Source organism: Gopherus evgoodei, chromosome 3 (assembly GCF_007399415.2).
Source record: "Gopherus evgoodei ecotype Sinaloan lineage chromosome 3, rGopEvg1_v1.p, whole genome shotgun sequence".
Taxonomy (NCBI): Eukaryota; Metazoa; Chordata; order Testudines; family Testudinidae; genus Gopherus; species Gopherus evgoodei.
In genome coordinates this window covers 212,605,032-212,618,256 of record NC_044324.1, presented here as the reverse complement: position 1 = coordinate 212,618,256, position 13,225 = coordinate 212,605,032, and the positions used below count along the sequence as shown (strand labels likewise).

Genomic DNA, 13,225 nt, shown 5'->3' with positions numbered 1-13,225 from the left:
TCTGTTACTTTGAATCTCAATAATTCATTTTGCATTTGTTTTTCTTGATCTTTGTCACTTGATATTTAAAGCCTTTATGATTACATATTTTATTTAAAATATTAAGTTATACAATTAACTGTATTATATTCCCCTGTTCCTAGGAGTGGCCAAATCTGTATTAACTAATAAAAACCTACATGAGGAGCACACCAAGACTAAAGTTAACTGCTTGGGCAGGAAACCCTAAATGATGTGGTAATAATTGCATATAAGGGTTTCTATGCCCTTATTTTAATTCCATATTTATGTGAGTTACATTGCAGCAGCAAAATATGGCACCATCTTGGGTTTTGTATTGATACATGTGGAAGTTTCAGTCCAATATTTGAAATTATTTGGATCTAATAAGAGGACTAAAAGGTGCAATATGAGCAGTTTGATCCCTGTATCTTTAACTGCTTCCAGAAGGGCAGTTACGCTTACGTTGAGATGTCCATTATAAACTTCTCTTTCCATCTGTTCATAACTTTCTAAAAAAAGTATTTTTAAGATTGAAATTTTCCATCTTCCTCGCAGTCCAAGGGTAAGGAAGCAAATTTGGATAAAATACCGTCATCCATTTTTGAGTTAGGCAAGGGTGGAACTTTTTTGGTTGCCAACAGATTTTAAGGCTCTTTTTACATGAGCATCACTCTCAGAAACTGATGCATTTTATACACTCAGTGTTTTCAAGTGGGAAGAGCCCTGATCCTGCTTCTGACTCCTTGCAACTGGCCCCTGTGCCCACGCAGACCTCAGTGGGACTTGATGTGAGCGCATGGATACAAACACAGATGGAGGACTGAGACCATAGCCCTATACTCAAGACTAGTTTCCAGGTCAATTTAGACCATTTTCGAAACAAAACTGAAAAAATCTGGTTTGCACATGTGCGGTAGGAAGTTCCTGCTAATCTTAAAACTACAATAAGGAACAATGGAATACTCAACACGGAGTTAAAATTAATATATATATTAAGATATATATATATCTCAATGCTTAGTTACCGAGGTGTAGTTAGGTAGGCTGTTATTTCGCTCTGTAGTTCCAGAGTTGCATAAGCTTTTGATTACGCAACTGCAGTAATACACAGTGAAATCACCCTGGAGATTAAGAGCTTAATCTCTTTATTTCGCTTAAGTTTTCTTTCCTTAAAACAGCAGCATTAAACACATGAAAGTTACAATTTTCAAGCACTGATCTTGCAATTCATCTCACCGCGGTATGCAAATTGGGGCCTGGAATGCCGCTCCCCGGCAGTCACCTTTTACAAGTTCCGGTTTTGCCTTTGCAGCTAGGTATCGTTGTCATAGTATTTGCAACACTATCTAAACTTCCCTATGCCTTATGTGGGGAATAGGAAACACTCTTAGGTCTTGGCTACACTGGCGCTTTACAGCGCTGCAACTTTCTCGCTCAGGGGTGTGAAAAAACACCCCCCTGAGAGCAGCAAGTTACAGCGTTGCAAAGCGCCAGTGTGAACAGTGCCCCAGCGCTGGGAGCGCGGCTCCCAGTGCTGTAAGCTAATCCCCACGGGGAGGTGGAGTACCTGCAGTGCTGGGAGAGCTGGCGCTGCGACACACTCGCTCTTCAAAGTGCTGCTGCGGGAGCACTTCCGCGGCAGCGCTGTACGACTTCAAGTCTAGCCATACCCTTAGGCCTTGGCTACACTCACACTTTACAGCGCTGCAACTGGGGTGTGAAAAAACACCCCCCCTGAGCGCTGCAAGATACAGCGCTGCAAAGCGTTAGTGTAATCAGGGCAGCAGCGCTGGGAGCGCGGCTCCCAGCGCTGCACACTACACCCGTAAGTGATGTGGTTTACGTGCAGCGCTGGGAGAGCTCTCTCCCAGCGCTGCCGCTCTGACTACACTCACACTTCAAAGCGCTGCCACGGCAGCGCTCCCACAGCGCTGCCAGGGCAGTGCTTTGAAATTCCGAATGTAGCCATACCCTCAGTGTGGTTTAGTTACCTCAGGCAGCTGAAATGTTTTTAAGGACAACCACTGCGTGAATGTGCTGTAAATTCAGTGTAAAATAAAAACACACAGCTCTTGTGCCATTTCTCATCACAACGACCATTGGCTTAAACCACTGGCAGTAATACATAAGGGGGAAGACTCATAAATAGGAAAGTTTCCAAGGTTGGTAATTTTTTTGAATTACTTTGCAGGTCCTTCTTTATTTAGCTCATTTTATCACATTCTTAAACCGGGGGAGAGAGGAACTTTTCTATTCTTGAGCATATGTTACTGCGTAAACAGAAACAGGATTGAAAGGACAGGTGCTATATTTTTAGTTGATGTCAACCTATTATCTGCTCTTCAGCATGGGTTTGAGGCTGCAGGGTTCTGATCTTCTCCAGGGGGATTCTGAATGCCCTTGCTTTCTATTGAATCCAATAGGAGTTGAGGATGTGCAGCCACTCACATTATAGGATGAGGCCAGCTGTGATATTAATACAAGCAAAATTGGAAAATGTGCTATCAAACCACATCATCTTGTTCAAGATATTCACAATGACCCTGATAAACATCTGGGCCTGGTCCACCACTGGAGTTATACAGTGGTGAAACTGGCCTTTGGGATATGTATGCAGATACCGCAATGTTGTCTTATGTTATATATGTGCCTTTTTCATGTAAAAATGAGAATTCTTAGTTGGAGTATTTTTCTCCCTGCATGTCTGAGAAATACACACAATTTACAAACAGTCGGCTAATAAATATTGCCATTGGCTAATGCAACATAGCCTACCATAGAGCCAAATTCTGTTCTCAGTGATTCTAATGTAAATCTAGTGTAGCTCAGTTGATTTCACTGAGGTTCACCAGTGTAGCTGACAGCAAAATTCACCCCTTTGGCTTTATTCGTTTTTCTTTGATTTTACACTGTGAAAACCACATATGTTTTCATGTCACTTGCTGTTCAAATGTAAAGCAGAAGTGAGAACAGCTTTAAATCGTTTTAAGATAACTGATACAGTGTAATGATCTTGCAGGTCCTGAATGCCCTTGATGAATTGGGAGATTTTCTGCAACTGAAATATTCACGGCATTCCAGGTCATCTCGTCCTGAACTATAGGATGAAACAAGCTTTGAACTTGAAGATTGAGTTTCCCACCCGTGAAAAGAACATTATGATGTTACAAAAAAGAGAAAAAGCCTAAGAGATATGAATGCATTTCTTCCCTTCTAAGGGCAATTTTTATTTCTCAATTAATTGAACTGAGGGGAGGCACTGTTGTTGCGTTTTACTGTATCAAATTTCCATGTGCAAGAGACTATGGCTACAGATCTACTCCCATGGAATTATTTGCTTTTTAAGGTATTTTTTATGCAAGCAGACTGTGTCCCATTGGTCAAGTTGCCACTGTGCAGCTTTGGTGCCTTTTTGTGAAGAGGCTTTGGCTAGTTCGTAATTCTGGTTGAAATAATAAATTTGAAACCTGAATGGATTCCAGTGTAGTATGTTAACTTGCATGAATTTCAGCTGTCAGACTGGATAATACCTAATTCGTCAATGTGAACTGCCCCTGAGGACATGGCAGATAAGGATCTTCTTACCTAATTTCCACATTTTGAGTTCTCAAAGGACAGCAAGTGTCAGAAGGACATACTAGCGCATGAGAAAACGTTTATACAGAAACCTACTCATATTAAATATTTCTGACAGAAACCTGTGTTCTTGGTCACTTAATGTTGCAACCAACCAACCAACCAACCATAAAGTTGTATACGTTCATTGTGAAGAAAGAACACACAACTGGCTTCCTAGTGTGTGGACTCGGAGGTTGTGTGCGGATTGAATCTTTTCATTAAAGGTGGAAATTCTTTTCTGCTACAGCATTCAAGCTGCAGACTTATGCATCTTATTGCCACTGAAGTTACTCAGCAGGCTTGTTCCCTTTTCATGTAGCAGTAGTAAACATTTTTAATAACCCTTTAACTTTCCTGTAAAACCATTGATCAAAACACTCAGATACTTGCAGTTCACAAACTGCAGCTGACATTTATGAGCCCACTTCCAAGTCTCCCAAACTACTTATGAGCTTAATAAATGCACTAACTAGTAAATAATGCTGAAGTTGCTCGTTATACAGAATATGAAGTCCGGGGTACCATACACAGTTCTGCCACCTGTTAACTTGAAGACTTTTTGATTTCTGAATATACTAAGTTTCCCTAGTTGATTTAAATATCATTCGTTGAACTATTGTGTTCCTTCTTTATGCTATTATGATGAATTCAGGTGTTTTTATTTAAATGGTGTTTATTTTTTCAAATGCTTGATTGAAATAATTGAGCATATGGCCCACAGTAGGAAAGAGAAGTTATGGTCAGAGTTCCATTTCCATTGCATCAGACAAATCTACAAAGATTCTTGAGAAAACATTATCCTCCTCAGCTTTAGTTGTCTCACATCAGGCTGAGCAGTTTGAGGAGATTTTTGCAGACCATAGTTGTTGTATGACACCAATTAAAAATGGTTCTGTAGCTTTAACAAACTCCAAACCATTCCACAATATCAAATGTCATTGTAAACACATCAGATCAAGAGATGTTTAGCTTTCTGTTGCACAGATGTACCACACTTTCATGTTCTTGAAAGCTCTGGTGTAAACTTAACCCACAGCTGCAATATTAGATTTAAGAACAGAACAATTAAATTGTGGCATACCAATTGCAATATATTACTCCCTGCTTGTTAAAGCAGCTTTAAGGATAAAACAAAGCTGATCAGTTATGAGGTCCTGGGTTTTGTTAGGTTTTTTGTTGTTGTTGTTTGTTGTTGTTATGCGAGTTAATGAAATCCAGTGGTGCTATAACTTTAAGAATTGATTACAAAACATTCCATCGCATCAGAGGTCAGCTTAGAACATGTATATTGGGGAACAAGGAGAAGTACATAGTGTCATATGATTGTTCACTCTGAGCTTGAGAAGCACTAAAGAGGATCGAGGGAGAAGATGTTTGTGCATCAGGGTAAATGCACTGCAGAAATATTTAAAATGTTCTTGGGTTGGGTTTTTTTACATTTAATGTGATTTTTGTTTCTTTGTTAAGCCACCTATTCGCAAGATGCAGCTTCCAGGCAATTTGCCTGTAGGGCGAGTGTGTGCGTAACACTACTCTGTAAGGATGGGGAAAAGCCTGCAGCCTTGGAGTGCTTTCGTACTGAGTTAATATATCAAGTTTTGCTCTCCACTCCTGGACATCTGTGGCCAGTTCCTCCGCTAGTGTAAATTGGCATAGCTGACTTCTGACCTCCCATCTTAGAGTTTATGGTCACAGACTATACTTCAGAAAACAGCATTACATGTGCTGGTACAACCCATGCTATATTTCTCTCAGCAAGGCCTGAGTTTCATTAAGCTAGAGACTGATCACTTTTCATCCTATTGGGGAATGTTGTCTGTCTAAAGCAAAATTCCTCCTGCCCTCAAAAATTACTCTTTGCTCACTCGCTCTCTCATATTAAGGAGACAGGCCCTCTATTTTTCAGAGTTGTCAGTTTATATATAAATATTATATGCTTTCCCTTGATTCCCTCCATATCTTGCATATTAGAATAAGTATTCAGCTTTGAACGCTTGGGGTGAAATCCTAACCCCATTGCTATTAATAGCAAAATTCCTATCTGCTTCAGTGGGGCCAGAATTTCCCACAGGAAACTCGCCTCTCACGCTAGTTTTCTACCAATGTGACCTGGGTGGAGTTATTCCAGCTTTACACCAGCGTGAAATCAGAATTTGGCCAGCTCTTGGTAATGAAGGCACTTAACTTCATTTTTAAAAGTCATCGTGTGATGGGTTATTTATTGGGAAATTAACACATCCAGTATAATGATCACAGATTTTTGGTACACCTCTACCCCAATATAATGTGACCCAATATAACACGAATTAGGATATAATGCAGTAAAGCAGTGCTCCGGGTGGGGGTGGTGGCTGTGCACTCCGGCGAATCAAAGCAAGTTCGATACAATGTGGTTTCACCTGTAACGCAGTAAGATTTTTTGGCTCCCGAGGACAGCGTTGTATCAGGGTAGAGGTATATATGATTCATCAAATGTATTCCATTTGAAGGAGTATACGTTTGTGGGAGATTTATTTCTCTATCTGAATAGGTGGAGATCTAGAGTTGTTTTTTTAATAGAAGTTTTAAGCTTTTAATAGAAGTTCTTCCTACTTTTATGGATAATCAATAAAGATTGTTCATGATGTCATGTGACACAACCTCATACAAGTCGTCATGTTAGTGAGCTCAATAACCCTTCATAAAATCAGCCCTCCTTTTGCTCAGGTGTCATGGCTTCATGCATATACCTGTTTCTAATGCTTCAGTATTTGGGAAAGACTGAGCTGAGTTTGCTGAAACATCTGATCTAGCAAGTGTCTGCCAGCATCCATAGAGGCTGATGCAGATTCTGTGTGCACCCCTAAGGACACTGGCACCAATGACCATTCGTTGCACCTCCTTGGTCACACCGCTCCCATGTGGACTCATAGACTTTAAGGTCAGAAGGGACCATTATGATCATCTAGTCTGACCTCCTGCACAATGCAGGCCACAGAATCTCACCCACCCACTCCTATAACAAACCCCTAACCTATGTCTGAGTTATTGAAGTCCTCAAATCGTGGTTTGAAGACCTCACGCTGCAGAGAATCCTCCAGCAAGTGACCCATGCCCTGTGCTGCAGAGGAAGGCAAAAAAACCCCAGGGCTTCTGCCAATCTACCCTGGAGGAAAATTCCTTCCTTACCCCAAATATGGCGATCAGTTAAATCCTGAACATGTGGGAAAGACTCACCGGCCAGCACCCAGGAAAGAATTATCTGTAGTAACTCAGATCCTGTCCCAGCTAACATCCCATCAAAGACCACTGGGCATACTTACCTGCTGATAATCAAAGATCAGTTGCCAAATGAATTGCCAAAATTAGGCTATCCCATCATACCACCCCCTCCATAAACTTATCAAACTTAGTCTTGAAGCCAGATATGTCTTTTGCCCCCACTACTCCCCTTGAAAGGCTGTTCCAGAACTTCACTCCTCTAATGGTTAGAAACCTTTGTCTAATTTCAAGTCTAAACTTCCTAGTGTCCAGTTTATATCCATTTGTTCTTGTGTCCACATTGGTACTAAGCTTAAATAATTCCTTTCCCTCCCTAATATTTATCCCTCTGATATATTTATAAAGAGCAATCATATCCTCCTCATTTGTGTCATCCAGCAATGAACGGGTAAATGTAATCTGTGCAATTAAGATTTTTCAGGCTGGAATCATCTTAAAATCTCCTTAACACACCAACAGACCCTCTCCTTTTGGCAATTGGCCAAGAGAGTTCGCATCATATGTTTTCCCCCGGGCCAGCAGCTGTGCAGTGTCACTGGGTCCTCGAAGTGTGGCCTCCAGTGCCTCCTCATCTCCAGTAGGGTCCCCCTGCCTGGGAAGCAAGTAGGGTAAGTCTAGGGGTTTTAATACATTATCTGTTGTGGCTGGGTGAGAATAGTGTGTGTTTAGCATGGTGCTGTATTGGGAGTAGCTGCTGTACCTACTCGCTCCAGTAGTGGCATGACAATATCTTCCTTTCTCAGGAAAACTTTGCATGCATGTCTCTCCAGCAAGTGAGTCCCCCATCCCCCAGGAGGCCAGATCAACCAGATGTAGCTGGAAAATCAAGACGTGGAAGCCAGTCTGAGGAGATGGATGCTCACAGGTAACTCGGCTACAAGCAATGCCAGTGACATAAATGGCTATTGATCTTGGCTCTCTGACACATGCAGGCCTAGGGCTGAGGAATTAGGATGAGTAGAGGTGGGGAACGGTGTAATATTTGGGTAGTGGAGCCTGCTTTCTCATGAAACCCCCACTGAAATAGGCCCCCTGACTGAATTCAGCCATGAAAGTAGGCTGGCACCCTCCTTTTATACAAAGCCGAGGCGTATGTGTCTGGTCACTCATTGCATCTTTAGCAGAAGGGGAATATTCAGTCGAGTTCTCTGCAGGTGTTGTCCCTGGTTATTGCCTTTGGTGCCTGTAACAAGGACAAAAGGGGGTTCTCCATACCCCACCCATAGCACAGAGAGCAACTTACCCATCTTATATTCCATATGCAGATCACAGCTGACTGTAACATGCCTGCAGCTTGGGTATGATCTCCAGTGGTCTAAAAAGCTGCAGGTAATGGAGGTTTGGGCTGGTGTCCAGTGTTCCAAGCAAAGCTCCAGGTAAAAGGATGTTTCCTGACATTGTTTGACAGTTAAGGTATGCTGTGATAGCTCCTGATCTGAAGTAAATCCCTTCTCTACAATTCCTCTCCAGCGACTATTCTGAGCTGGCATCTGACCAATGAGATGAGTGTATGCATTCCAAAGGCAAAGCTTCCTCGATCAATGTCTGTTTTACAATTACCCTACGGTCACCAGATGGGTCTCCTGACTAGTGCAGGCGTTGGTGGGCACCATGGTAGCTGGATACTCTAATCTCGGGGAAGCTGTCTTTTGATCATTCCTAAGACTGAGGGTTCTGCTATTTACAGCTGGGGCAGTCAGAATAGAGGTGATATTGTCAGAGCTCTTGGACCACCTGCTCAGGGTTAAAATTTCCCAATGTTCAGACTACCCCGATGCGCACTCCAGCAGCCACAGTGTATAGTCTCTTCACAGTAGTGTTGTCTAGTGCATAGAGCTAACTAGGGCTGGTTTACACTGGGAACTTACACTGGCATCGCTACATCGCTCAGAGGTGTGAAAAATCCTTTCTTTTGGTTTTGGACATGAACCCCCTAAGCATGGGTTTGAATCGGGGGCTGCAGGACAGAATGTGATACATACACTTACGTCAGTTATACTGAATCATTTAATAATTCAACCAAAAAAAATGCACCTGATAAATAAACCTTTCCATCCGTCAACATGGGTGATTCTACACTGATGCGCTACAACGATTCAGCTGCAGTGTTGTAGCTCTGCCACAGTAGCATTTTAAGCATAGACATACCCTATGACTCAATAGAGCTGGATTCTAGTCCCAGCCCTGTGATGGGCCCTGGTAGCAAGTCACTTCACCTTGCTGTGCCCTTGTTCCCCATCTCTACATGGGGATAATGCTACTGACCTCTTTTGCAAATTGCTCTGAGATCTCCAGGTGAAAAGCGCTATGTAAAAACTTGGTGGTATTATCTGAATTGGTCTTTTCATTTATCGATCCCAGAACTGGTCCATTATTCTTTTAAAAGTATTAGGAGAGTGCTTAGTTTATGCCAGGGTAGGCAACCTATGGCATGCGTGTCAAAGGCAGCACGCGAGCTGATTATAATGGCACTCACACTGCCTGGGTCCTGGCCACTGGTCCGGAGGGCTCTGCATTTTCATTTAATTTTAAATGAAGCTTCTTAAACATTTTAAAAACCGATTTACTTTACATACAACAATAGTTTAGTTATATATTATAGACTTCTAGAAAGAGACCTTCTAAAAATGTTAAAATGTATTACTGGCACGCGAAACCTTAAATTAGAGCGAATAAATGAAGACTTGGGACACCACTTCTGAAAGGTTGCCGACCCCTGGTTTATGAATACCAAACCTAATAACTAGTATAATGATAGAGATTAATTACAAACTTTGTAATTTACTGACTTTTAAAGTTTGCTTTCTGCTATATTTGTACGGTTCTTTCTACTTAATGCCAATCAGATTTCAATCTTTTTAACATATGAATTTATCTTTTAAAGGATTTGGAACCAACCTTTTTCCAATTTGTTAAATGTCTGTTGTCTGTTTGTTAATGCGATGTTCAAGATTTTATAGCACAGTCTTCAAAGCTAAAAATATTTTTTCCAAGAGCTAATTCAAACCAGAGTGTAGCAGTTTGAAAAGTTTTACTCTTTAGGCAGAATCCTGAAACAGTGGTGTTCAAATTATATCACAGTTTAAGTAGAAATACACAGATTAAATCTGAACCTGACATGTCATCATCTCTGCACATTCCCATCCAGAATTTCAAATATAAATCAATAAAATGTCCAACTACAACAGAGCATATCATGTCATTGCTTAACAGCATGTGACAGTAGCCTCTTCATCGGCCCAGATGCCTAATTTTGTTCCAGACCAAGATGGATTCTACACTGTAAATCTAGGCAACCAATTCCCATGGAATTTCAATAGCCAACTCCATTAGACTTCTTAAAAAGCCACAGTCTTGAAATGTGGGGTGTCTGTGTTCTCATTCCTAGAACTGAGTATGAATCATACATAAAGAACCTCAGTATGTATGCAAGGGCGCCGGAGCAGGTTGGGCCGGGGGCCATGGCCCCATCACTTTTAAAGGTCAGAGGGCTATGCCCTCCCACTTTTTACTGGCCCTAAGGGCAAGTGACAGCGGGGAGGCATGGAGAGGAGTGAGCAGGGGACGCGACCTAGGGGGAACGGGTGGTGTGATGATGGGGCCTTGAGAAGAATAGGTGGTACGATTTCAGGGCCATGTTTCAGGCACCAGTGCCTTCCCCCCCAACTTTTAGGGAGCTTCTGTTACCCCTGTGCATATGTACTGGAGGACTTGCCTAGTGTCTGAAAGAGAAGGGACTGCCCAGCTGAGAGCTCCAAAAGGTTTATTTACCAGGTGCATATTTTTTCTTGAATTATGATTTTATTAAAAGATTTAGTATTATTGGCTTCAGTGTATATTTCACATTCTCTCCTGAACCCCCAGATCCAAACCCATCCTTAAGAGATTTGTGTCTGATTGGGATCCAAAATCAAAAGACGGGAAAGTTTTCTAGCTTGGATGCACCTGAAACTTTACACTCAACCTTCCTGTCAAGATTCCTACACTTTTTGATGACAGAAGTGACATGAGATGAGTTGATCTCACAAGATTTCTGACACTTTGGGCCAAAATCTTCTGAGAACAGCTCCCATAGTTTTGGTGCCGTTGACTCCTAACCTGAGCCTTAATTCAGACCAATCCAAATCTGTTCTGGATCAGAATACCAAACTTTGTCCATCACTCTTCTTACACTAACACTCTTTGGGGTGTGGTCTCTTTCTGAAAGGTGCGTTGTCTCATTGCTATTCAGCTGAATAGGATCAAAACTTGAATGCACTTTGACTCAAAGCTCACTTTTTCTGCCGCACTGGCATCATGTTACCAATAATCTTCGGGTTAATACTATGCAGCCAGTATACCTTCCATTTGCACAGAAGACTTACTGGAGGAAAACAAGACTTACTGGAGGAAAACAAGATGTGCATATAAACCCAGTGAGTCTTAGCTTGGAGCCCTACATCTGAATCTCAGGGCTTGTCTACACTTAAAACGCTGCATCTGAGCCGCTGTAGCACTTCAGTGAAGTCCCTACCTAGGCCAACAGGAGGGCTTTTCCCATCCACAAAGATAATCCACCTCTCCAAGAGAGGCAGTAGCTAGGTTGATGGATCTACAGCAGGGATTAGGTTGGTTTACAGGATGTGGATTTTTCACATTCCTGAGCAACATAGTTATACCAACCTAATTTCCTAGTGTAGACCAGAGCTCAGGAAATATGTTTTTCTCCTTCTTTCTCAGAAGAAGTTTGGCAGTCAAATCGTAAAACAGGTGTTTACTATTAGGACTTGTCTACATGGAGATAGAAAAATTAATCAGAATTATTAAAGGTGTGAATTCAAGGTGGATAACTTAAATTGCATGAAACTTCTGTGTTGACATTCTCTTTCAGAATTAAAATTAATTAAGGCCACTTTAATTCTGAATGAAAGTGTCCACTCATGGGTTTAATGCAGTTTAACTAATCCACATATTTTAGTTAATTCAGATTAACGTTCTTGAGCATCCACATGTAGACAAGCCCTGAGTGTTTACTCAGCCAACAGGTGATAATATGAATAACAAGATCTCTCACACCCTTCTTAGACTATTTCATTTTAAATGATAAACCATTGCCTGGCACTCCAGGACAGAATAATCCTTCACTATTTTCATGGGGTTGTAACCCAGCCAAAGCTCTTTGAAGATCTTTTCAGTCAGATTTGTTACATACAAAATTAGGCCACTGTTAACAAGCAGGCTTTTCTGGACTAGAGTGTGAGTTAACAATAAGGTGCACAATTTCTTTCCCTCTATCAACACTATCAGTTACTGCAACCAGCAAAAAGAAGTTTAGTTCCCATCCATATGGAACCATTAGCATTTAAAAGGAAGGCTGAGTTTTTTTCTCACTTCAGTGAGCATCTATCTAATGTCATGTACATTGCCGCAGATGATCTCAAGGGTTACCAGACAGTGTGGCTGCCCATGTGGCGAATTACAAATATCCTTCTAAATACCCCTATGCGGATGCAAATTGACTTTGGTTCCCTCACCCCCAGGTCCTTGAAGGGGAAATATTTGCCTTGCTCTGTGAAGATTTTATTTATGTCCTTTCCAGTGCACCCCTCTGTGTGACATAGATCAACATGGAGTATATTCTCATATATAGCCAGTTCGTCGTCATCATGTTGTTCTCATCTTTCTAAAGGAAAGGAAGCTAAAGCTTCAGCTGGAGCAGAGAATACTCAGAAATTCACCATCTCCCCAGAGCTAATGCAACCAATGAACTGACACATTTATATATATTGCCAGATATTTCAGGGCACCCAGAACTTTGGCTTTCAAAGGATCCATGGGACTGGATCCATGGGTACTTGATCCCAAGCTGGTATAAGCTGGTGTCGCTGCAATGGTGCTAGGCTGGTTCACACCAACCAAAGATCTTTCACAATGGCCCCATTTGTTCAGGAAATAAAAATTGTTTCCTTCGTTACAGCGTTATTAAAAATGGGCATAATATTTCCAGAGTCCTTGTCTAGCTAGCACCAGGCCAATCAACTGCAGATTAAAATCAAAGGTAAATCCACAAGGAAGAGTCATAAAATAAAACTAAATAGCAAATTGTATCCCTTTTCTGACCAAACTCCCTTTGAAGTTACAGAATAAGGACAGCAGCATGGGTTCTGATGCATAAAACAAATACTAACGGGGGGTGGGGAGGGTCACAGGAACCTGTTTAAGGAGCTGAGAGAGGACAGGGGACATGAAGAAAGGGAGAAAGAGGAGAACCAAGCTATGGACTAGCAGTTAAAATCTAAATCTAAATTTGGTCCCCAAATCAGGGACAAGACTTGTGGCAAATTATTAATTCCCAGACTGGGAA

The 13,225-nt window shown here is 41.6% G+C and overlaps 1 protein-coding gene across 1 annotated transcript in view; it reads left to right on the top strand.

Moving 5' to 3' along the window:
* SPTLC3 (serine palmitoyltransferase long chain base subunit 3) overlaps positions 1-3,348 on the top strand; it is an 82,259-nt gene extending 78,911 nt beyond the window's left edge. Inside the window, exon 11 of the mRNA XM_030554311.1 lies at positions 3,023-3,348. Coding sequence (XP_030410171.1) covers positions 3,023-3,106 — 84 coding nt within the window. The 3' untranslated portion in view covers positions 3,107-3,348. The remainder of the gene's footprint in view (positions 1-3,022) is intronic.
* The last annotated feature ends 9,877 nt before the right edge of the window (positions 3,349-13,225 follow it).